At 40.1% G+C, this 23,211-nt stretch overlaps 1 protein-coding gene across 1 annotated transcript in view; it reads left to right on the top strand.

Annotated features, from left to right (window-relative positions):
- The first annotated feature begins 14,300 nt into the window (after positions 1 to 14,300).
- The window catches only part of fto (FTO alpha-ketoglutarate dependent dioxygenase), a 144,242-nt gene continuing 135,331 nt past the window's right edge, over positions 14,301 to 23,211 (top strand). The window contains exon 1 of the mRNA XM_088992986.1: positions 14,301 to 14,567. Within this exon, the coding sequence (XP_088849112.1) occupies positions 14,526 to 14,567 (42 nt within the window). The 5' untranslated portion in view covers positions 14,301 to 14,525. The remainder of the gene's footprint in view (positions 14,568 to 23,211) is intronic.

Genomic DNA, 23,211 nt, shown 5'->3' with positions numbered 1-23,211 from the left:
ATTTTGAAGGTCTTGCACGTGGAGATAGGAGCCGTGCGCGCAGGTGTGTGCGGGGGAGCGTCAATGATTGGCGTTATCAATCTTGCGTCGTGCGCGTGTGATCTGCGACGCCGCGGATGAAGAAACCTGACAAGGTGCCAAGCCTCCATTGATGTTTATGTGCGTCAAACACCCCAGGTGACTCTGTGGCGGCGCTGTGCTGTGTGACATGCGCTAGTGTGCGCATGTATTTAATGCCTCTGTTCATGATGAAGCGGCGAATTATGAAGACAGGGTGTGTCATCTCATTCTCTGCAGCTTTCATCACCGCCATGTTGAGAGAAAAGCTCACTGGAGGCCTTCAGCCTCAATTTTAGCCCGGAACGGCAAAGCACGGAAATCATCCACAATGGCCTACTTCTAGTTCTCCATTGAAATGCACATACTCATTCGCCATACAAATCCAATATAATGTACTGCAAATTGAATTAGAGAATTCCACTGTACTGTATTTGGTAGGGGTGGGACGACTGTATATGGTTAAAAATAAATACAACATTATAAATTAAGACATAGTTGCTTAACATTGGAGATCATTTTAAACCGTTCTATAACAGGCTCTTGCTGATGTTAATGGTGCATTTATGTCATTATTTTGGTTAGATCCCGAATCTGTCCTATAACACAATAAAACAAAGTGACTGGAGCATTGAATTTCCGTGAAAAAAAAAGAAAGAAAGAAAAAAAAGCCACTTGTCAACACACACTGTTGGCTTTGTTCTGGCATGTGGTCGTCATACTGTATCTGTGAGCTCAGCCCACCATCCATTACAAGGCAATTACGGCCCTGCCTTTAAAATAATTACACTCGCCGTGCTTTGATTTCACTCTTGGAATAATAAAACACTTCCAACCACAATCCCGCCGCGATAGCGACAATTAAAGTTAAAAGTTGTTGCACAATAAGACGCCACATGCTTTAGATTCTGCCTTCCCTTCACAAACACACATATACATGAACACACACATGCACGCACACACACTTACACACAAATCCAGCCTACAATTGGGGTTTATTTATTAGGAATTACAGAGAAGTCACTTATCTGGTTCAGATGGAGGGCTCCTGCCTCACACACACACACACACACACACACACACACACACACACACACACACACACACACACACACACACACACACACACACACACACACACACACACACACGCACACACATCTGCAGACCAGCTGAGTTGGGAGCGGTCGTGGTGTCAGGCATGCATTGGATCGAGATATTTATATTTTTATTTCTTTTTGAAAGACAAACAAGCTGAGGGATGTGTTCCAGAACATTTTGTGTTGAATTGGAGTCATACACGTTTCCATTTTTTTTTTTAAAATTGCTTGTGTCTTCTGCCTCTCATTAATCATCCTTAACTCATTCACTGCCATTCCTGAATTTATTCGGGAATTGAAAAGCATGACGTGGAGCGCCGTTCCCGAATTTGTTTGGGTAATGTGAATGTAATCTTGTGAGGAGGTGCCCTTCAAGCTTTGGTCAGACCTCTGGCAATGTTTTTTCCCTTCCACCAGGGGGCAGCATTTGCATAATATATGTATGTATGTATGTATGTACACACACATACACTCACACGCCCACACACATTTTGTCGTGCTTTAGTATATGATGGGTGTGTTGATGTGAGTGTTTTCATTTCTTATTTGTGTGTTTGATAGTTTGTCCCATTTAATAATTGTGGTTACGCTTAAAGGACAACCGACGTCTTCGGACAAGTTGTGTCCATAATTTGCAATATAGCTTCAAATGACTTCTACTTAGCGTATTTTACAAATATTCCACCGCATATAGCTATACTTTACGTTTTAAGACTCGCGCTGAATATTCCGGAAGTCTTGTTTTTGAGTTGGTGACGAGTCCGTACGTGACGTCACTGAAGGAACGCCCCTGACCGAAAAAAGGACACATTGTAGCAGTCCTTCCATCACGTCAATGCATTTTGCTGTACTTGTTTGGTCTGAAAACTTTGTGTTGCACCAAAAAGAGGCAGAAGAGGGCGCCAAAGCTCCGTGTAAGGAATTAATCAGCCTGTGGAAACGGGCTGATTAATTCCCTACACGGAGCTTTGTTGCCATTTTCTGCCTCTTTTTGGTGATACATTTCCCGCCTCCAGATACCTCAAAATGTCACGGAATAAATTATTTAATCGATTGCAAACATGTATGCTTTCCTCTTCAGAACTATTTGAATCATATTCATAACTGGATGAGTGAAAAGAAAGCATATTCTCCGAATCTGAAGCCTTTGTTTTGATTCTCCAGCAAGGCAAGACGTCTTGGGGTGACACCACGAACAAGGAGGCAGGACCTTCTGAAACTGGTTAATTTTTTTGCATATTTTGGACACTTTTATTGGTGTTTTGCATTTGACTAAAAATATCATACTGCGTGTTATGGGTATTTTAGATGCTATAAAACGTTTTTCTGATGTCAGTTAGGAAACAAAAAAAGTGATGTCGGTTGTCCTTTAAGCGTAACTCTAATTACGACTTACAAAACAAACCATAAAGGACAACTTGTAAATTAAGATACCACTGTACTGTTCTATTGAACTAACCAAATCCAGCAACTTCACTTTCATTTTTTTTCAAACTGGCTTACAGTTTGCCATTCGGAGCACGTCCAGTACCTGTAACATATCAGAATAAGTCAAATTCCCAGTAAATCGGAGTAAGGGCCCTTTTTCCATCAAAGCGTCCAGTAACCAGAAGCTGATGTGCGCCTTGCCGGCCAAAGCAAACAGACATGCAAACACATGTGGCAATGCATCAATAAGATTTCCTCTAATCCTTACTAAATGAAAGAAGTGAGGGGAGGAAATTCAGCGGTGACAGTTGACTCTTGGGTAGGAAAAAAAACTATGCTGATGCAGTGTTTTCAATTTCATTAAGCCAAGTCAAATGTTCAAATCAGATAGTTTACTTAAATAATGATGATCTCAATTTGCACACAACATATTTCTAATTTTTAACAGCTCAGCCAGATAAATTGTGGCCACCTACTATTATGCCATTATCTGTTTTTTTCTCCTTTTTTTTCTTCACCTTAACTCATTCACTCCATGTGGAAAATTGTGTCCGCTCCAGTGCCAGGGTTTTTGTCAGTGTTACAGTAAAGTCTCGTACTATCGATATCGGTTATATCGATAGTACCGCTTATTACGATACTATTTCTATGAACGCAAGGAGAAAATTACATGCGCGCAGGGTCGGATATATCGATAGTCCCGGTTATATCGATATTTTTTCGGACTCCCGAGAATATCGATATAACGAGACTTTACTGTACTTGAATTCCAGGACCCACAGAATACAGTGATACCTGAATTTACGAACTTAATTGGTTCCCAGAAAGTATAAGGGAAAAAGTGTGTCTTCCAAATATTAATTTGCCATAGGAAACCATTACTATGCGAATAATCCGTTCCCAGGTCCCCATAAAACATAATTTCCTACTAAATGCGCCTTAAAATTACACAAAATATACCTTATTTTATGTATAATAAATCTGATATTGTATTGTAATTAAAGAACTAAACTGTACTGTATAATAATGTCATTTTAATTACCTTTGTGATGGTCGTTGATGGCTTGACGGAATGGAGTGGGAGGAGGTGTGAGGAGGGAGTTACTGTTCCTACATTCCATAAAGACTGTCGGCAGAAGGGTGAGCCTATCTTTCATAGGCTTATGCCCAGGGACGGACTTCTCTTCCTGTGTAATGAAAGTCCGGTTAGGCATCTTTTTCCAGAGAAGGCCGATTTCATCAGCATTAAACACTTGATGAGGAACTTTGCCTTCTTTGTCCACAATCTTGAGGAATTATTTTTATCGGCGCCTAATCATTAAAAACCAAAACCCGAACAAATTCGTAAATGTCGATCTACGTCATATTTTCAATTCCTGAATAAATTCAGGAATGGCAGTGAATGAGTTAAGAATGAGTCAAGGGTGGAGATGGCGGTCAACCAACCTGTAAATCACTGCGATGCATGTTGATTTGAAGCGAAGTGGGCCTCAGCTAGAGCTTACAACCCAAAAAAAAGTTCTGTTTATGACAAGTTCATTTATATCTTGCAGCCTACTTTCAACATACTTGTCACCATCTGCACACTCCTTCATGTCAACTCATTTGCAGAGTGGCTGGGTAAATAAACATGTTTCAGTGTCTGGGTTTATTTTTTTTTCTTTCTTTTGGACGTTGCAGAGTTCATTTTGGATGGATTCTTGCTCACCCGCCAAACTTGACTTTGCTTTAACATTCATCAACATGTGTCCCCTGAATGGAATCATGCGAGCGGTCACACGGTTAGGCCCGCGAACACTGAGTCAGCAGGGAAAACATGTGCATTAAAAAGCAGAAAATCCCCAATAAAAAAAAAATCCACTAATGTGAAACAGTCCCTCATCAAAGAAAACCTTCACAAATATTTGCTGAACTTGGACATTTTGCTATTAATGCCGCTTGAGACATCGCTCGGTCATGCTGCATTTAATTTGCGACCTGACTGCAACTGGTTGGGAAGGGTGGGGCTACCGTTGAAAGAGAACAGAGAATAGGAGGCCATGACAATTTTGTCGCAGTAAAGATTTGGATTTGGATTTGCCTTTATTAGTCTCACAGTAGAGAAATTTACATTTCACAGCTTTCAAAGATGGAGGCACTTCACTCTTTCACTGCCATTCACGAATTTATTCGGGAATTGAAAATATGATGTAGAGCGCCATTCTCAAATTTGTTCGGGTTTTGTTTTTTCATGCTTGGGTGCATGGGTGCCGATAAAGCGCTGGCCTTGGCCTCTGACAATGCTTTTTTCTTTTCTACAAGGGGGCAGCATTTCCCCTTTTTCCATGTTAGCACTTTGTTCCAGCTTCAGCTGTTGTTAAAGCGCTATATCAACCCATGTGTATGTATTGCATTGTATTTTGGACAGTCACCCTCATTTCAAGCTCATATAACTTCAGACCCATATAACTTAGAAATCAACTTTTTTTCTGATAAAAGAAGAGAGTCTAACGTTTTATACGCCGCATTGAATGTTTATGTAGTCCTAAAATTCAATGTTCTGTGGGTCCTGGAATTTGAGTGACAATGACAAAAACCCTGACACTGGAGTAGACATATTTTTGCATGTCTGGCAGGGAATTTGTTAATTTGGACACATTACTGAACCTTTTGGATCGAAGACTTCAATTCTTCTTTTATAAAAAAAACATTAAAATTATTACTGAAACAAAAAAAAAAAAATAAGAAAACATTAAAAAATAAAAGTGAACGAAAATGAGCAAACTTGCACTTCCACATTTTTCACGTTTGGAAGTGAATGAGTCAAAGACCACAAAGAAATTAAGTACAGTGATACCTTGGCTTACGAACTTAATTGGTCCCCAGACAGAGAGCGTAAGGCGAGAAGTGTGTATCCCAAAAAATAATTACCCTTAGGAAACCATTAAAACGAGAATAATCCGTTCCTAGGTCCCCATAAAACATAATTTTCTACTTTCTAATTTTCTAAGCCTTAAAACTACACGAAATATACCTTATTTTATGTATAATAAATGTGCGATGGTATTATAATTAAAGAAATAAACTGTACTATATAGTAAAGTCGTTTTGTTTACCTTTGTGATGGTCATTGATTGCTTGATGGAATGGAGTGGCCGGTTTCATCAGCATTACTTGATGAGGAACGTGACCTTCTTCTTTCATCATCTTGAGGAATGATCCCTTGTAGGTGCGATCTCTGTGATAATTTTATTTAGTTCCTCATCAATTGTTTTCTGTTTAGCTGGGCTTTTTGCATCAAGTGTACAGATGGCTTGTGCGGGTTGTTTGTGGAGCCTGATTGATGGGATATTTTAACCTTGCAGTCTACACTATGCCTTTGAACTATCAAAGTTGAGACTCTCTCACTGTCGTCTGCCTTTCTCTTTAATGTTTAAACCACCTCCCCTCACTGCTGCGTTGTTGACCAATCACATGGCTTTAACAGAAGACTGGGGGCGGAGAATAGAGGACAAAAACAGTCGGCTGCCATTTTGTTGTTAGAAGAACGGGCTCCTTCGCGAACGACACATCACTCATTGAGGCAGCTCCGTGTGTATCCCGAAAAAATAAGTTTGTATGCCAAGGTGAAATTGTCATAAATTTAACGTTCGTAAACCAAAAAGTTCGTAAACCCAGGGGTTCGAAAACCGAGGTATCACTGTACATGTATATAGTGCCAGCTACAGCTTTCTTAACTTTTTATTTGGTGTTTTACTATTTTTCCCACCCAATAAACTATTAAAAGAATGGCACACGGGTCACTTAAGCTTCATTTTTGGCCTATGACTGAAAGCAACATAATCATTGATGCTTTTTACAAAAGAAAAAAAAACTAGGAAGTGACAGCATCTGTAAGTCAAGGTACAATGTGCACTAATTCCCGTAACACCCCAAGTTGCCGCCTTATAATTTTACTGAAATTTCCGACTAGAATGGACCACTTCTAAAGGTGACTTTGGTACATCAGATGATTTCCAGCCACATTTATTTGTAATTCATTTTGTACTTTTCGACTGAATTCTATCCAACACATTGAATGTGTGATTATTCCAAAAAGTGCGCAACAGCAGTCTGATCCATTCTGAATAACTCTCCATGGTCTTCAAAGCAACTGCACGTGATTCCGTCTGGTTCCATCTCGTTTCTTAGCCTGACATAGTGTGTGATATTTAAACAAGAGGTTCTTTTGTCTGTCAAAAACCTCAAGTTTTTCAAGACCAGTGCTCAAGGATCATGGTATTCAAATCACGGCGAGTGCAAAGCACTTACTGATCCTGCCGTCTGGAAGCCATCCTGGGGAAGGAGGTGTACCACATCTTAGAATAAGGCTGCACGCACTTTGTGTTCGCTGACCAAAATGCTCCTTCCTGATCATTTTAGTCCATCGACACGCATTGAACATTGTACGCACGCTCTGAATGCTTTTAACAGGCCCTTCCGTACACTTTGAGCCTCGGCCATGCGGTTGCGATGGTTTTCAACAATATTACAACTTAGCCCGGGAAGCTTTTCATGGTGGTTTTGAGTCACTGCGTGTTATATAAACTAGCAGGTGCTGCTCATTTGTGGCACTTTGGAAGCTTGAGAACAGTAAAGTGAAGAGCAAACTCATATGGTCATGGATTTGAGCTCAGTGTGAGACTTCCTGTTCAACCAGGACACAGTTATAGGTGGAAATCAGCGAGGGCAAAAACATGAATCCTCAGGTTTCAAACTGTTATAAAACTGTAAACGACGGAGATGTCCAGAAAGTGAAAGCACATGGAACAAAATTTATGATATTTCATGTTTTTTTTAACTCATTCACTGCCATTCTCGAATTTATTCGGGAATTAAAAATATGACGTAAAGCGCTATTCCCAAATTTGATCGGGTTTTGGTTTTTCTTTGCTGGGGTGGCGATAAAGCGCTAGCCGGACGTCTGGAAATGTTTTATTTCCCTTCCACAAGGGGGAAGCATTTCCCTTTTTTTCCATGTTGTTCCTGTTGTTAAAGCGTTACATAAACCAATATGTATGTATTGCATTATATTTTGGACAGTCACCATCATTTCGAGCTCATATAACTCCAGACCCATATAATTTAGATATTAACACTTTTTTTGTGATGAAACAAGATTGTAATGTTCCTAACTCTTGACTGAATGTTTATGTATTCTGTGGTCCGGGAATTCGAGTGACAATGACAAAAACCCTGCCGCTGGAGCGGACACTTTTTTTGCGAATGTCTGCTTAAAATGTTTTTGGTCTGTCCCAATTTAGGTTGCATTTGTATTTAGGTGCATAATGACAACAATTCATTTAAGTTTTGTGAACTGAGACATTTGTTGAATTATATCTGTACCCCCCCCCCCCCCACCAAAAAAAAAAACCAAAACAAACAGATTGTTTTGGGGGCTGTATTTTATTCCAGAAACTTCAAGGTCAGAGAGCAGGATGCAAAAGATTGCATTTGACCATAATGGTTCAAAAGTAGCGAAAAGGATAAAATGACATTTTCAATTAAAATTTACTCTACACCAATAAACCAATTGATCTAACGTATGTTACATTTTTCGACCCGCTGACAATCAAACAGCTACACTTAAAGGACAACCAACACCATTTATTTGTTTCCTAACTGACGTCACAAAAACGTTTTAGAGCATAAATACCCACAACACGCAGGCTGATATTTTTAGATGACTAAAAGTGTCCCAAAACTGTCACAAAATTAGCTTGAAACTGGGCAGATTCAGAAGGTCCCGCCCCCTTTTTCGTGGGGTCACGCCAAGACGTCTGGCCTTGCTCGAAAATCAAAACTAAGGCTTCCGATTCGGAGAAGATGCTTTCTTGTTACTCATCCAGTTATGAATATGATTCAAATAGTTATGAAGGGGAAAGTATAAATGTTTGCAATCGATTGAAGAAGTCCTCCCATATCGAGCCTTCAATGACACCAATGTAACGTCCCAGAAAATGCCCAAGATGGCGCCCAAGCTCAGTTGGAAATGGGCTGATTTGTCTGCTGGGAATTTGTGTCGGCGAGTATCAAATAGTAGTCTTGGTGCAACACACAACGACTCACCATCACATTATTTATGTGTTTTCCTTGTGTGTCGCTTTCTCGGTCAGTGACGATACCTACTGTGATGTCACGGTAGGTATCGTCACCAACTCAAAAACAAGACTTCCTGAATATTCAGCGCGAGTCTTAAAACGTAAAATATAGCCATATCCGGGGGAATCATTGTAAAATACGCTCAGTAGAAGTCATTTGAAGTGATTTTACAAATTATGGACACAACTTTTCCAGTGGCGTCGGTTGTCCTTTAATAGAAAACTATATCATCAAAACACTTATGTTCTCAATCTCTATTTCAAGACCAACATTTATGAGATAAAACCAAAAGGCCACCAGGCATGAGACGCACAGGTAACATGGAGCTACAAAGCGACCAAACGTGGGTGTGCTTCAAAAGCCCCAGACAAAAATTGTAGACAGGGTATAAGTTTGAAGCACTAAAAAAAAATCTCTTGGATAAGGATGTAATTGTTTTGCGGGGTTCCGCACATTAGCTCGAAAATACAATACAGGTTTTGATATATTCTATATGGCTTCCTTTGATGTTAATGGAAACCAGCGGGCAGCAATCTGCTGCATGGCTCTGACAAATAACAGTTTCCTTACGGCAAAGAAAAAGAAGCATGGTGAAGGTTAGCATGAAAAAGTACATACTTGCCCCATGTGTTCACTCCCTTTGGATCAACATCAAAACTTGTCGAGTGCAGTACCGATGCTAGTTGTTAGCATGATTATATGTAGAAATAAATAAATAAAGATCTAAAGATAATTTTCACTTAAAGGACAACTGACGCCCCGGACAAGTTGTGTCCATAATAAAATCACTTCTAATGACTTCTACTAAGCATATTTTACAAAGATTCCACAGCATATAGCTATATTTTACGTTTTAAGTACAACAATCAAAAATTGTATTTCTCTGTGAATTTTAAGATGAACTCATGTTTAAAAACCATATTTTCTGGTGTATAAGGCGCACCAGAGTATGAGGTGCACCCCCAATGAATGTTGTATTTTACAACTTTTTTTCCGGTACTACTATAATAACATATTTGCAGTCAATACACATCACACGCATCTTACTACGTATTTGAATTTAATATATTTTTTATTATATTTTTGAGGTCACTTGACTTGGTTGAACACGCACATTAGGCGGCTTTCATTTGGTGCTGACATGAAATGATAAATTATATCTGAACTTTAAAAAAACTTATTTTCCAGTGTGTAAGGCGCATCAGAGTATACGGTGCACCCCTAATGAATTGTGTATTTTCAAACTTGTTTCCATATATAAGGCGCACCAGTCTATAATATGCACCTTCAGTGAATGAAACAAGGTTTTCAAATATAATATATAAATATATAAACGTTTACCAAATATAAGGCACACCACATTATAAGGCGTAACAGTCAATGCTGGGGTTACGTACTATTTCTACAGGTGTAAATGGAATCTGTGACTGCATATAGTAGTTTTTGTGGCTCAATATGACTTCATATATAAACATATACTTTTGAAGAAAATGAAAGCTTTTGGCTGCGCCTTACACACCGGAAAATACGGCAGTTGTAAAATCCCAGTCACAATTTATTATTCCTTATTCCAATTTGTAACCTCAGCAAAGGAAATGCTTGAAGCAAGTAAAATGTTTGAACACAAAAAACTGCTAAATGGTCAGAAAAAATACCTTGGCAGACGGTCACGAAATCGTGAAAGGAATCCTCATCACAGAGTCATCCGACAATGATGAAATGCACAATAATACAAAACATACATCCCGCACTGAGCGTTAAATGCATTGGCCAGACATTGTGTATACATTCCATACATGTTAGCGTGATCAGAACTGACATTGCCGTACAGTGAAACCCCACAGGTGAAACTAGAGCACAGCTTCATGTGTCTAACCAAATTCACAGGCCCTGTTGAAAGCGATAATCATTTCGTTCGAATCACTCAGGGAGCTTCTGATCGAGTAAATAAGTAACATTTTAAAAACATTTATTTAACAACACTGCCAAATGTCGCCATGTTCCTGCTGATTGACAGTGAAAATGAGCGAATGATAGTTTGATGTGTGCTTGAGGATTGTCGTTCAGAAAGATGCTTTATGGATGGAGCAAAGTGGTATGCAGTTAACAGCTTTCAGACACGAAACACAAATAACATTGCAGCTTGTGTGTTTAACCCCCCCAAAAATATTACAATGAGATAAAAATAACATTTAGGAAATGTTTCTTTTTGCTCAAAGCTAAAAAAAAAAATAGCTAGCTTGTCCGTTCATGTGCCACGAAGACACTACCAGATGTTGGTTAGCCTAGCTTAGCTACTTCGCCCTGCATCATTAAAATCAAAGGACTTGCCTATCGGTTCATTAGGACATTGAAAGTTATGAATTTACACTTTCAAACCCTTTACATTTTGGGGATTTGAGCCATTTAAATTTTCAGTCCAATATGTCCACTTCATTTGGCACCAAATGTGTGTTAGCTTAGCAGAACATGCTTACATTACATCGGTTTACATCAAACAAACAACTAAATAAAAATAAACAGATAAATAAATGAATAAAATAAATTAAAGCAACAACAAAAAGACACAAATACGTTCTCGAACAAAAATGTAGGACTATTTTAGGACAATAATAATTCATATTGCTGACGTAGAGCATGCTAACAATCATGGCTGTTAGCCCTGACCGGATAACTACAAGCCTTTAATCTATGTTTTCATTACTAAAACCCATTAGCGTTTCCTCCCAAATGTCAAACAGAAATTTCACATTTAAAAATGAAGATTTTTTTAAAGCAATCCACCCCAATTAAGATCAAAGCAATTCACTTGGATGAGGCTCAGGAATAAATCTGTAAACCTTCATTCACTGGGGCCTCGTTTACACAAAGTAAACTCTTTATTTTACGCAAATCATTTTACATGCGAGACTTTTCAGACAAACCAGGTCAGCGGTGATCCACAAAGAATTATTGAACCCCAGAAGCAATGCCGCGAGTCAGTCTAAGTGAAGAATAGGAAAGTAGAAATCCACCACTCCCACCAGTGAATTGCTTTCTCATGTAGAGGAGGAAATGTTGGTTATAAATAGGTATCAAAAGAACCCTGCGTTTTATTTTATCAGTAAAGGCATGCTGGACATCTTTGAGAGCTTTTTGAGTGTTTTACTAGACAGGTGAAAGAAACATGTGGATTGCATCAACAAAGCACCCCCTGCTTGTTTTGGTCAGCGCCAGCCATAAAAGAAGAGCGATTACAAAGCGACCTAATGAAGACGCTGATCAAAGTGCGTCATGGTAATACGTAGCAGGTGGTTCAGACCCCCCTTTATCTCGCTCATGTATTTCACATGTGCCGCCACAAGAACAATGCGCAGGGCACGTTTCAGAGCTATTTAAAACAAGTATGGAGTCAGCTGGATGACCTCTCAAAGGGTGGGTTCCCGAGCAGTCATATACTGTATGCCAAAAAAGGTCTGATGTTGTTCAAAAATCAGCGTTTGGTTTGGAGATGCCTGCACATTTTGAAACAAAGTTGGCTGGATGCACAATATAATCTGAATATATTGTTCTGATCCAATACTTGTCATCTTTTCCAATGTATAAGGCACACCGGACTGTAAGGCGCACCCTCAGTGAATGAAATAATATTTTCAAATATAATATAATATACAGTTATACAGGGATACCTCAGTTTACTAACTTATTTGGTTACCTGAAGGTGTGTGTAAGGCAACAAGTGTGTCTTCCAAACATTAATTTCCCAAAGGAAACCATTAAAAATGAGAATAATCAATTTCCAGGTCCCCATAACACATAATTTTCTACTAAATAAGCCTTAAAACTACACAAAATATGCCTTATTTTACGTATAGTAAATGTACTATTGTATTGTAATTATAGAAATCAACAGTACTGTATAATAGTCGTTTTATTTACCTTTGTGATGGTTGTTGATGTAGTTGCCTCTTGATGATATCCGAGTGAAGTTGCCGTGCTTTCCCGGCGATAATACCCTCACACATTGTCCCTGCTAGCTGCTTTTCGTTAAGACAAATCAACAGAAGTTTTTCAACCTCTTCTATTGCCTGAGACCGTTACTTAGACAACACAGAAACACCCTTCACCACACTTAGCAATGGTCGACTTAGCATACTGGTAGTGGGACCCTAAGTCACACAAATGCACACCTCGTTCATGTTTTTCGATGATTTCCTTCTTCTGCTCAACCGTAATTTTCTTTTGGTGGCTGCTGACAGTGGTTGCGAGACCTGTTGTGGCTCAATATTACTTCACATATAAGGCGCATCTGCGTATAAGGCACCTTTTGAAGAAAATCAAGGCTTTTGGGTGCGCCTTCTAAATACTATTTTTTTTAACATGGGTATGGAACATCCCACAGGTGAACAAGCTAACAGGGAACAAGTGGGTGCCTTGATTGGGAATAAAATGAGTTTACAAAATAGTAGAATAACACAACGTCCCATTTTCATCTGAATCTGGTTTGTCACTTATTAATTCAGAATACCACATGATATACTTTGTATATTCATTTAGGTAAAGGCACTGATCACTGACACATGACTGAGTTCCTGCTTATTATTGCATACCAGTGACGTGCAGTCAGTGGAGGCAGGTGAGGCAGTGCCTCACCTGTCATCATGGAAAGCTGTCATGGAAATATCAAATGAAAAAATAAATTAAACAGTTAGATGTATTTAGTGATTTGTACTTTAAAGTTCTTGTCCATTTAACTTCACCGTTTTAGGATTTTTTTCCAAATCGCTGAATTTACCGTTCACCGTTCAAATACTAAGAGAGACGAGTGGTGACGTCATTGATGACGTCAGTGCCTCACCAGCCATGACCCTCACCGCACGTCACTGTTGCATACAAATAGGAAACTGACAGATATCAATTGGCAACATTTTTTTAATAAAAATATCTGCTAGTGTTCACATTTTCAAACGATCACATCGGAAACCATAATGTTGCCCCCCAAAAATAATTGTCATTTGTCAAGAATAAAGTTATACAGATCGATAGAAATAGATAAACACATAATTACAACGTTGCATCTTGAAATTGGCAATGTGTTGTTGTAAACGTCACAAGAAAAAAATTGTAAGATACACAGTGGCAGATGGAAAAAAAACCTAGAAAATAAAGTAAAAACGTCATAACTACAATGGAGTAAAGATCTGGTTTTCGATTTCAACCTTCATTCTGTGAGGCTAGCGAGTACTAACTAGTAAGTGAATCTGCTATAATTATTATTTTACATTTATTAGCGCGTATTTGAATATCGAATATTGAATATAATGTAATTTAAAATAAAAAAGTACTTTATATGAAAAAATATAAACTCTGAACTGTACTACTTATAATCACACGTTTGCAGTCAATACACATCTTGCTTTATTTAACTTTAATATATTTCTGTTATATTTATGAGGTCACTTGACTCGGTTGAGCACAGACGTTAGTCGGCTTTTATTTGGTTCTGAACTGAATTGGTGAATTGTACCTCCACTCTCACCGGTGCTAAGCAACATCTGGATAGTGCCAAAGCGACTTCCGCCTAAGCGGCAATGCATTCTGGGACTTGTAGTTTTCATTTTCTACTAATTTGCCCCTGTTTTGGCGAATCATCCACTAAAGCAAGCGGATCTCGGCAAACCTGAACGATAGGACCTAATCGAAAATAACCATGCACGACTCACGGCTGTGGCGTATTAACAAAGCCGTGAATATACGCGAACGTAAGTCCTGACGCACTACAAGAACCAACGTAGCCTCCTCGCACGCTAAGTCACGCAACGTAAACACAACTCCAGGAACATGAAAAGATCGGGTGACAGCGAGGGGGAGAAGAGAAGAAAGGTACTGATAGCGTTTTTTCTCCATCGCGTCTGACATATTTCTCACGGCTGCGTGTTCAATGAATGTCTAACGCTCCGAATGTGACGCTCCTCGCTGCTTTGTGGAGGCTAGCGAGGTGCGGGGGCATCGCACACCTCACCTTGCCTCTCTGCTTTATTATTATTATTGTTATTGTTATTGTTATTATTTTCAACTCCACTAGTCGACCCCCACACCCTTCACACTTGACAACCACCATCACCAGTCAGCACAGTAAGCTGCGTTGAAACGTCTTTGTAGAATAACAGGGTGATGGCTAGCTAACTGACGCATACGTGCAACATCCTTCATCCTCCTTCTCCTCATCATCCTTCTTTAGATGGGGAAATATGACACCGGTCTCAGTCAGCTGCAGGGAGAGAGATGACATGAAAATAGTCTTAGAAGACAGAAAATAAATAAGCAGAGTTTTTAATGGATAAAGGAAAGGTGCTGAATGAACAATGTGATGAACCAAAGCAACAGTTGTGTTAAAACTAAAGGCTTACCATTGGCTCGTTGAGGGTGTGGGGATGAGCACTGGTTTATTTTTGCATGAGACAGCAACGCCCCTTTGTTGGTTGAATACATCGTTTAAGACCCTCACTTGCTTTGCCGACCTCTTGTCATTAGCACACGAGAGGATGGATTCACTGCATCAAGCATGCTGGCTCTGATGTTTGTTGAGGTTTCGTTTATGATTCATTCCTAATTTTTTTAACTTCTCCATCAAACAGTGATTATGGTAACGAAAAGGAAAGAATAACTCGGCTTTGGCCCTGCGGTCGAAGGGTGAGCAGTGGCTAATTGATAAAAGGGTTCACTCTTTGAACTCTTTCAACAGTAGCCAAAATGGAACTGTATAGTGCCACTTAGCAGTTTTTTGACGACGATACTAGTGCAGCGTGTTCTACCGGAAACAAATTCCTTGTGTGTTCTACATACTTGGCAATAAAGATGATTCTGATTCAGATTTTTTCTCAGTGTTCAAAATAGCTTAATGTCAAAATTACAATTAAATATTGTGAGCAAGATCATATTATTTGTCTTTATAACAACAAGAACAAAAAACTTAAAAAAAGTTAAAAAATAAAAAGTCATCTTTATTGGCCTTGTAGAACACACAAGGAATTTGTCTCCTGATTACATTATTGTCTCCGGTAGAACACGCCACACTAGTATCAACATAAAAAAGACATGGCAAATAAATATGGAGGACACTAATAAAATCTAATCGAATCAAATATATTCAATTCTATTCTAATCTAATCTAATCTAATCTAATTATAGAAATGGTACCTCAGGAACAACTTTGAGACAATGTGCAAAGTATCAAACTGAGCTAAAGTGATCAATGGTAAAATGAAATATGATAACCATTGTACAGTTGGTGCAGAAAATCATTGAACCATTTTAAAATGATAGTTACTGTGTGCAATTATGTATTGTTATTATTGGTATTGTTGTTGTTATTACTATTATTTTCAAGCCATTTTATACTCCATGAGTGTAACCTAATGAAAACAGAGGCGACTTTACTTTTTGTAGAAAAACAAATACGACGACTGAAGTCAGAAAAAAAGAAAAACAACAACAAAAAACAAATCCAGACAAAGTTTTACTTATTTTCCCTTGGAGCTAAATTTTGCTTTGCTCAGATAAGACCATATGCTTAATGACTGCTGCCCACGTGCTGTTGATTCAATGACTAATAGTTGTAATAGTTGCTGTTTCACTCTTCTCAAGTACCAGCTGTGAGAGTATGATTTTCGACACTAATAAATCAATATGGCACTCAGGACCGACCACCTGCAGCGTGCGTTTGTGTTTGCGTGTGCATTTATTTAACCAGCAGTAGTTTTGTGGTTTCATGAGATTAAAATAAAATCGATGAAAAGGTTTCTTCAGCCGTCATCTGTACTTCTTTGAAGGTGTCGGTGGTTTCGCTTCTTATCCAAGAAACTTCGAGCTAGCAACCACTCATTTGACGACAATGAGGTTAAAATTTTAGCGAAAGAACATAGATGGTTTGAAAGGGGAGTAAAAGAAGCGATTTTCATAAAACAGCTAAATCCTTCTTTAAACCGATATTGTGGGGTGAGGTTCAATTTGGATCGTTCGTACAATAGCCTATTTAGGCAAAATAGGATTAAGAATACTGATGAGGTGATACCGGTGGAAGTGGGGCATTCACGCCAGTCGTTAGTCAGAACAATAGGAGTGGAGTGGCAGGGTGTAGTCATCTGCTCCCCCCAACCTGAGTGCAGGGACTTATCATAGCAGAGTCCGGCACCGCCATGTTCGGACAGTAGGGATATTTATATAAGGCCTAAACTACCAGTAAGACTTTAGTTTGCTGACAATTATTCTTTGATAAGAAGCGAAACGTCCGACACCTTCAAAGAAGTACAGATGACGGCTGAAGAAACCTTTTCGTCGATGTACTCCTGTACGTACTCCTGTACGAACGACTGAGACACACAGATGTATTAAAATAAAAAAAAAAAAACGTCTATGATAGTCTATCTTGTCTCTTATCTCCTGACTAGATCATTCGTCTTTGCCCACATGTGTTTGGATTCTGAAAAGTATGGAGGACGCGTTTCCTCCTGTTTACCAAAAAAAAGCCCAATGGTGACCAGATGAGCCGTTGGGGTCAGAGCCAGAACTGGTTCCAGCTGGCCCTCTGGCAGACCTTGAGGCTTCTCTTCCCGTCTCTTCTGCTCAAGTGTATTTGCTATCGGCGGTCGTATAACGACATGGGCAGGATATTTAATAAGTTGGATATTGTGGTTGTCATATGTTTTCTTTCACTGTGAACTATGTGAGCTACCGTGGCTCGTTGTCATTGTGAGTTTGGGAACAAACACAAAAGCCTTGAAAATCCCACCAGACCAGACTTCCTGTCTACATTTTTATCAGCTACTTTGGGAACACTTCCAAGTCAAAGCTGCTGTACAGTCAATATGTAGTTAGACACCTCCAAGTTTCTGAGCTCAGTTTTCTTTCTTTCAAAGGGGATATTTATCATGGAAAATGAACTTCACTATGTGGCATTCGTGTACTCATCAAATGCGAAGTATAAACGATCAAGTATCTGTTTGGTCAGCTGTTTTATTTCTAAAAATGTGTCTGTAAATAACCCATTGTAAATTTTGCTGGGTTGTGATGTCACAGTGGGCTTATGGTTTCCTTTATATTAGGTTGTCAGGAGACTTTAGCTACTGTTAGCCTAAATTAGCATTCCCCAACAGTTTGTCTGTGTAGGCTCTCAGTACAGGAGTGGTCCATCGATGAGAAGGTTTCTTCAGCCGTCATCTGTACTTTTTGAAGGTGTCGGACGTTTCGCCTTCCATCCTCTTGGAAGCCTCTTGGATAGGAGGCGAACCGTCCGACACCTTCAAAAAGTAGAGATGACGGCTGAAGAAACCTTCTCATCGATTCCCAACAGTTTGGTACGTCAAATTAATCAGTATAATATCAGTATCTCACTTTTTATTGAATATTTGTAAATATGAGATGTACGTCTATAGTGTGTACAGTGGAATATGCAGTTAAATCCTAAATTGTGTTTTATCAATATGGTCAACAGAGGGATGAAAAGGGTTGAACTCTGTTCTTTAACCCTATTAGTTGATGAATTGTTATTTATTTATTTATTTATTTATTTTTAAGCAAGTTCCCATTCGGGCCCTTGTTGACAAACGTAATGTGCGGTGACCAAACAGGAAGTGTGTGAATGTGTGTGCGTGTGTGAGCAGCAGGCTAAGTAATGCTCGCACAGGGTCACCAGATGTTCTGAGGTCTGGTCCTCTCTGCTTAGATCAGCCTCATTGGTTTGCTCGGTTTTGCGGCAAGCTGTTTCTGTTTCTTTTTCTTCAGTTTGCTAACGCTCATTAAAACAGTTTGTGCTTCCCTCGGCACTTCTGTTAAATTAACAACTAGCGAGGTAAAAGCTGATTATGTCGCCATGCGTCCCGGACACGGTTAATCAATTTTCGGCGCACGCAAAATGCTAGCTGGAGAATTAGTGTAAAGCGAACGATTTATGGCGAGTAATGCTGATGTCCTGTCATGTCGGACGTTGTGTTTTAGCAAGAGATGGGGGGCCGGGTTCAGATTCGGCTAAATCAGCACTTTTGTCTCTATGTCCACCCCCCTCCCACCTCCATCTTGTTCACTCTATTAATGAGCCTTTAATGGAGAAATAGTGTGAGCTGGTGACATAAAACAGAGTAGCATATAAGGTCCCCACAGCGCAAGATTTACACTCCGTCTTTTTGTGGAATGGCAAAAAGGGGAACAATTCGACATGGGGGGGCCGTGTTGGCTTCATCAGACCCCCACTGGTTGAACTGTGGAAAAGCCGGCCCTCCCGAAAAATACGTCTGTGCCAGATAATGATACCATTACACTAATGGAGCTGGCAAATGAAGGAGAACCTTGATGCCCTACTTTATTACCGGAGGGGGTCGTTTCCTCGCTGCATTCCTAATGGCCCTGAGCACATTGTATTGATCAGGCTATCATGCTGCTAATCCTCCACTGAATTACTCATCACCTGCTAGGTGTCAATTCAACGCGATGCCCTGTTTTGGCCTTGCCGCTGGGAGTCCAGCAGGGGACCGGGAGGGCCATTTACCCACTCTTGATTTAAGGCCAAACGGGGATGGTGTCCGTGAGGTCTTTGGCGGGACATGGGCCGGCTAGTACAATTACCATCCTTAAAAGAAAGACAAGCAAATGAAGCTAACAGCTTTCGTTTAATTAAGGAGAAGGCATTCATGTGGTTTCACTTCCCTTTATGGCCTCGTTGGCTACCGTGGTGTTGTGAAAGCTGTGAAGTTGGATGTTGTTCTCGCTAATTGTGCTGTAAATAAGAGTGGGGGCAGATGCTTTGCACCAGCTCTTTGGTCAGCGTTTATTACAAAGGCCTTTACATCCATTACATGACTTCCTGGTACTATTTTGACTCGCATGACTCTGAAAAGAAATCCGATGATTTTGGAGAGTGGTTGTCATTAAATCGAAGATTTAGTTCGAACCCATCAGTGTCAAAATGATCTGGACTTGATCCGACTCACTTCGGCCAAAAGGCGTCATAGACTGGTCACCAGTAAAAAGTCGACTTTGTTTTAAGCAAACCTGACACGTATGAACTGAACCTCACACTCGAGTCTAATTAGGTCAGCATCTGTTCTGTTCAGGGTTGAGGCGATGTGTAGTCTGTCCCAGTTGATTGTGAAAGAAACATAGCCAGACCTTGAACTCGTCATCATTCAATGTTAACAGTTCGTTCTAAGCCTCAAGTTCAGTTATAAGTCTGATTAAATCGGTCATTCTTCGGGAGGATGGAAGGTTGCATGGGATTCATAATGGGAATGGGTGGCGGCGAGCCCACCGTCATTACAAATGAAAAGGAGGGTCAGGTCAGAAGCCCTGGGTGTGTGACCTGTCATATCCTTGGCTCCTTTACAAGGCCCTCGTGTGCATTAGAAACCATGGCATCCTCGCATCCGCGGAGCCCTCCACGCACCTTTGGCCTCGGCTAATCAAAGGTTTTAGCTTAAGGGTGGCATTTAGCACCCAGTTGGCTCGAACCACACGATGAGACATAAAGATGTATTTATATATTCCCATTTGAAACTACCTGGAGTTATTGATCCAGATATTTAGTCATTTCTTTCAGTGCGAGCCATCAATATTGTGCAAACATCTGTCCATGCGAGGATTGACCTCAGCCCCTCCACCACACCCCCTCCCGGGCTCTACCCCGCCCCCCACCCCACAAACTCCCATTGGAGTTCAATGATATACTATTGTGAAAAGTAAAATCAATGAATGAATATGAAGTTTTGGTGATATAATATAGTGCGAGCCCCAGCCCTCGGGCCTTTCATTGATCTCGTCGGTGAGCGTTGATTAGTCTGCTGCTCATGTTTTTCTCAATGTGTTCTTTCCTTGTTATGTTCAGCTTGAACCTTTTTTTGACACAGAAGTTAACAGATCGAGTTAATCAGTCAAGCCCGGCGAATTTAATTCAACTGCTGCCACTAAAACCCGGACGACATTTGGTCGTTCGGTGTAAGGTCGTCATATTTTTGTCGGGTCATGCTAATCAGTAATAAGTCAGTTTTTAGAGCGAGCGGTAATGGCGGCGCGGCTCATGGTGACATTTAGAAACGCGTTAGACAATTCCCGAGAATAAAAGGAGCCGCTAAGTTGGCGTTTATGAGATGTGTGATTAGTCGCCGGCGATGACTTCTTGTTATCAACTATAAAGGGTCAGGAATAGCTTCTCGTGCTCAAATGCGGGAAACCATGCACGTCGTTCCTTCATTTCCTGCCACCTTTTTTTTCTTCTCCTTTTAATGCATATTATCCATGTTGGGCGTATGACATTTCAAAGGAATCGACATGTCTACATTTGGTTTGCATCTGGAAAGATAATAATCAGCTTTTCAAGGCCCATCTGCATTGTTTTGTGAAGATGCTCTGCCACCAACTCCCATATGCGCTTTTGAGGCTTAGTGATCAAACTGCACTCTTAAATGGAAAATCAGATACCCTTTGCGGGTTTTTTTAGTTGTTTGGAGTGGTTCTGCCTTGATGAGATGTCACAGTAAATCAAAGTGTCATCTGCCAGCAGTGATTCTGCAAAGTCAGGATGGAATATCTAGGCAACATTTTTCGATGGCCGCTTCATGAATGATTGATGTATTTATTTATTTCATTTGGAAATGCATGGCGTGCACTGTACAGTTTTGTGAAAAAGATTAAAACGTTTTGTTTTTCAGAATGACGATCCATTTTCTGTTTTATTTTCACATTTTCTTTCACATGTGGCTGCCTTGGATTGGGACAAACTGCTACTTGAAACCTTCACTCGTGAAGAAACATTCATGATGTCATAATATATCCTCAGTGTACCTTTACCTCCTGGTTGGTTTCCTCCCATAGCAGTAGTCAGTCTGATGATCTAAACAAACCTTGACAGCTTTTGTGTCTGACAGCCCCTGCCTAGCACCTCCTAATGGTGTTGAGACATTAGCCACACATGTCAAAAGTGTCTGCAAACAAGGCTGCGACGCAGCTCCGGCAAACCGGCCGACCAGATCGGCCGTCACATTCGATGAGATTACGTCCAACGTGACCCGCACGCGTCAGGGTTTATCTGTCATGTGCATGTCCCACTGCCGCAGAGACACGGAATAATCAGTCTAATCAATAGATGGCAGTGGCTGAATAAACATGGGACTGACCTGCTCACCTCCTACAAAGAGGCTAGAACCTCCGGGGGGTTCATTAGCTCGCCAAGGCTATGATCCGCCTCAGTCGTTATTTTCCATTTCTGTTGGTCTGACAATCTGATGCCGGAGTTTGGACAGACGTAATTATGAGCTACGGGTTTGGACGGCTCTTCCGGTGCGTCATTGTCTGTCCATATTTACCAATCCGTTGGACACAAGGCTGTTCAAAACTGCATCCTCTGAGTTTTAAAACTATTTTCCTCATGACTCACCTTTCCAATGAAATACACTCTGCTCAGGTGATGCCCGACATGTGGTTTTAATGTAAGATGTGAAACCTTGATTGCCAAACGCTGCAGGAGACCATGTTCACGAGGTGGTCTAAAGAGCAACTGTTAATTTATACATACTAACTTCTTGTCCATAAACGTGAGCGATGAAAGCGTGTTAAAATACCTGACGTTGGACTCGTCCCAGACTGAATTATGGTCATGCTTCTTATTTCAGGCCAGGTTGATTGGCAGTATTAGGTTTGCGGGTACTATAGGTTTTTTAAAAGCATCATAGGTAATTTTTGAGACGCGGATATGACTGTTAGGTGGTACTGTTGGATGGTGTCACTGATGGAATTTTTTATTTGACTTTCATGCATGATGCAAAGGTTAAGTGACAGTGGTCATGTGTCTGTCAAAAGTCATTTTACTTGATGTGTCCACTGATTGAATAGCAGCCAGTTTAGAGGATTGTTTACATTTCACTACACGCCATCTTGGCAATGCATCTGCTCCCCGCGGAATTCGGAGGACACTGTATTTTTTAACTCATTCACTGCCATTTACAAATTTATTTGGGAATTGAAAATATGACATAGAGCACCGTTTCCAAATGGGTTCAGGTTGTCATGCTTAGGTGTCGATAAAGCACTGGCCATGGCCTCTGGCAATGTTTTTTTTCTTTTCCACAAGGGAGCAGCATTTCCCTTCAGCTGTTGTTAAAGCGCTATATAAACCAACATGTTTGTATTGCATTGCATTTAAAGCTCATATAACTCCAGACCCATATATTTTAGGAATGAACTCTTTTCCTCTGATGGAAGAAGAGAGTCTAAGGTTTCTAACACTGTATTGAACCTTTAGGTAGTTCTAAAACTCAATATTCTGTGGGTCCTGGAATTTGAGTGACAATGACAAAAACCCTGGCACTGGAGTGGACACATTTGTGCACATCTGGCAGTGAATGAGTGAAGGACTTCCTATTTTTTTCCAGTTAATCTGACATTTGGATGCAATTTTCATTTACATTGTGCTGTCTATTGTTATTTAAATGAACATTAGCAAATTTGTATTATTAGATGTTAAAAGATGATCTATAATACG

This window comes from Hippocampus bargibanti, linkage group LG03, assembly GCF_051943395.1.
Source record: "Hippocampus bargibanti isolate YZ-2025 linkage group LG03, ASM5194339v1, whole genome shotgun sequence".
Classification (NCBI taxonomy): domain Eukaryota; kingdom Metazoa; phylum Chordata; class Actinopteri; order Syngnathiformes; family Syngnathidae; genus Hippocampus; species Hippocampus bargibanti.
Note: the sequence above shows the minus strand (reverse complement) of the source record. Positions and strands in the feature narration are given on the sequence as shown.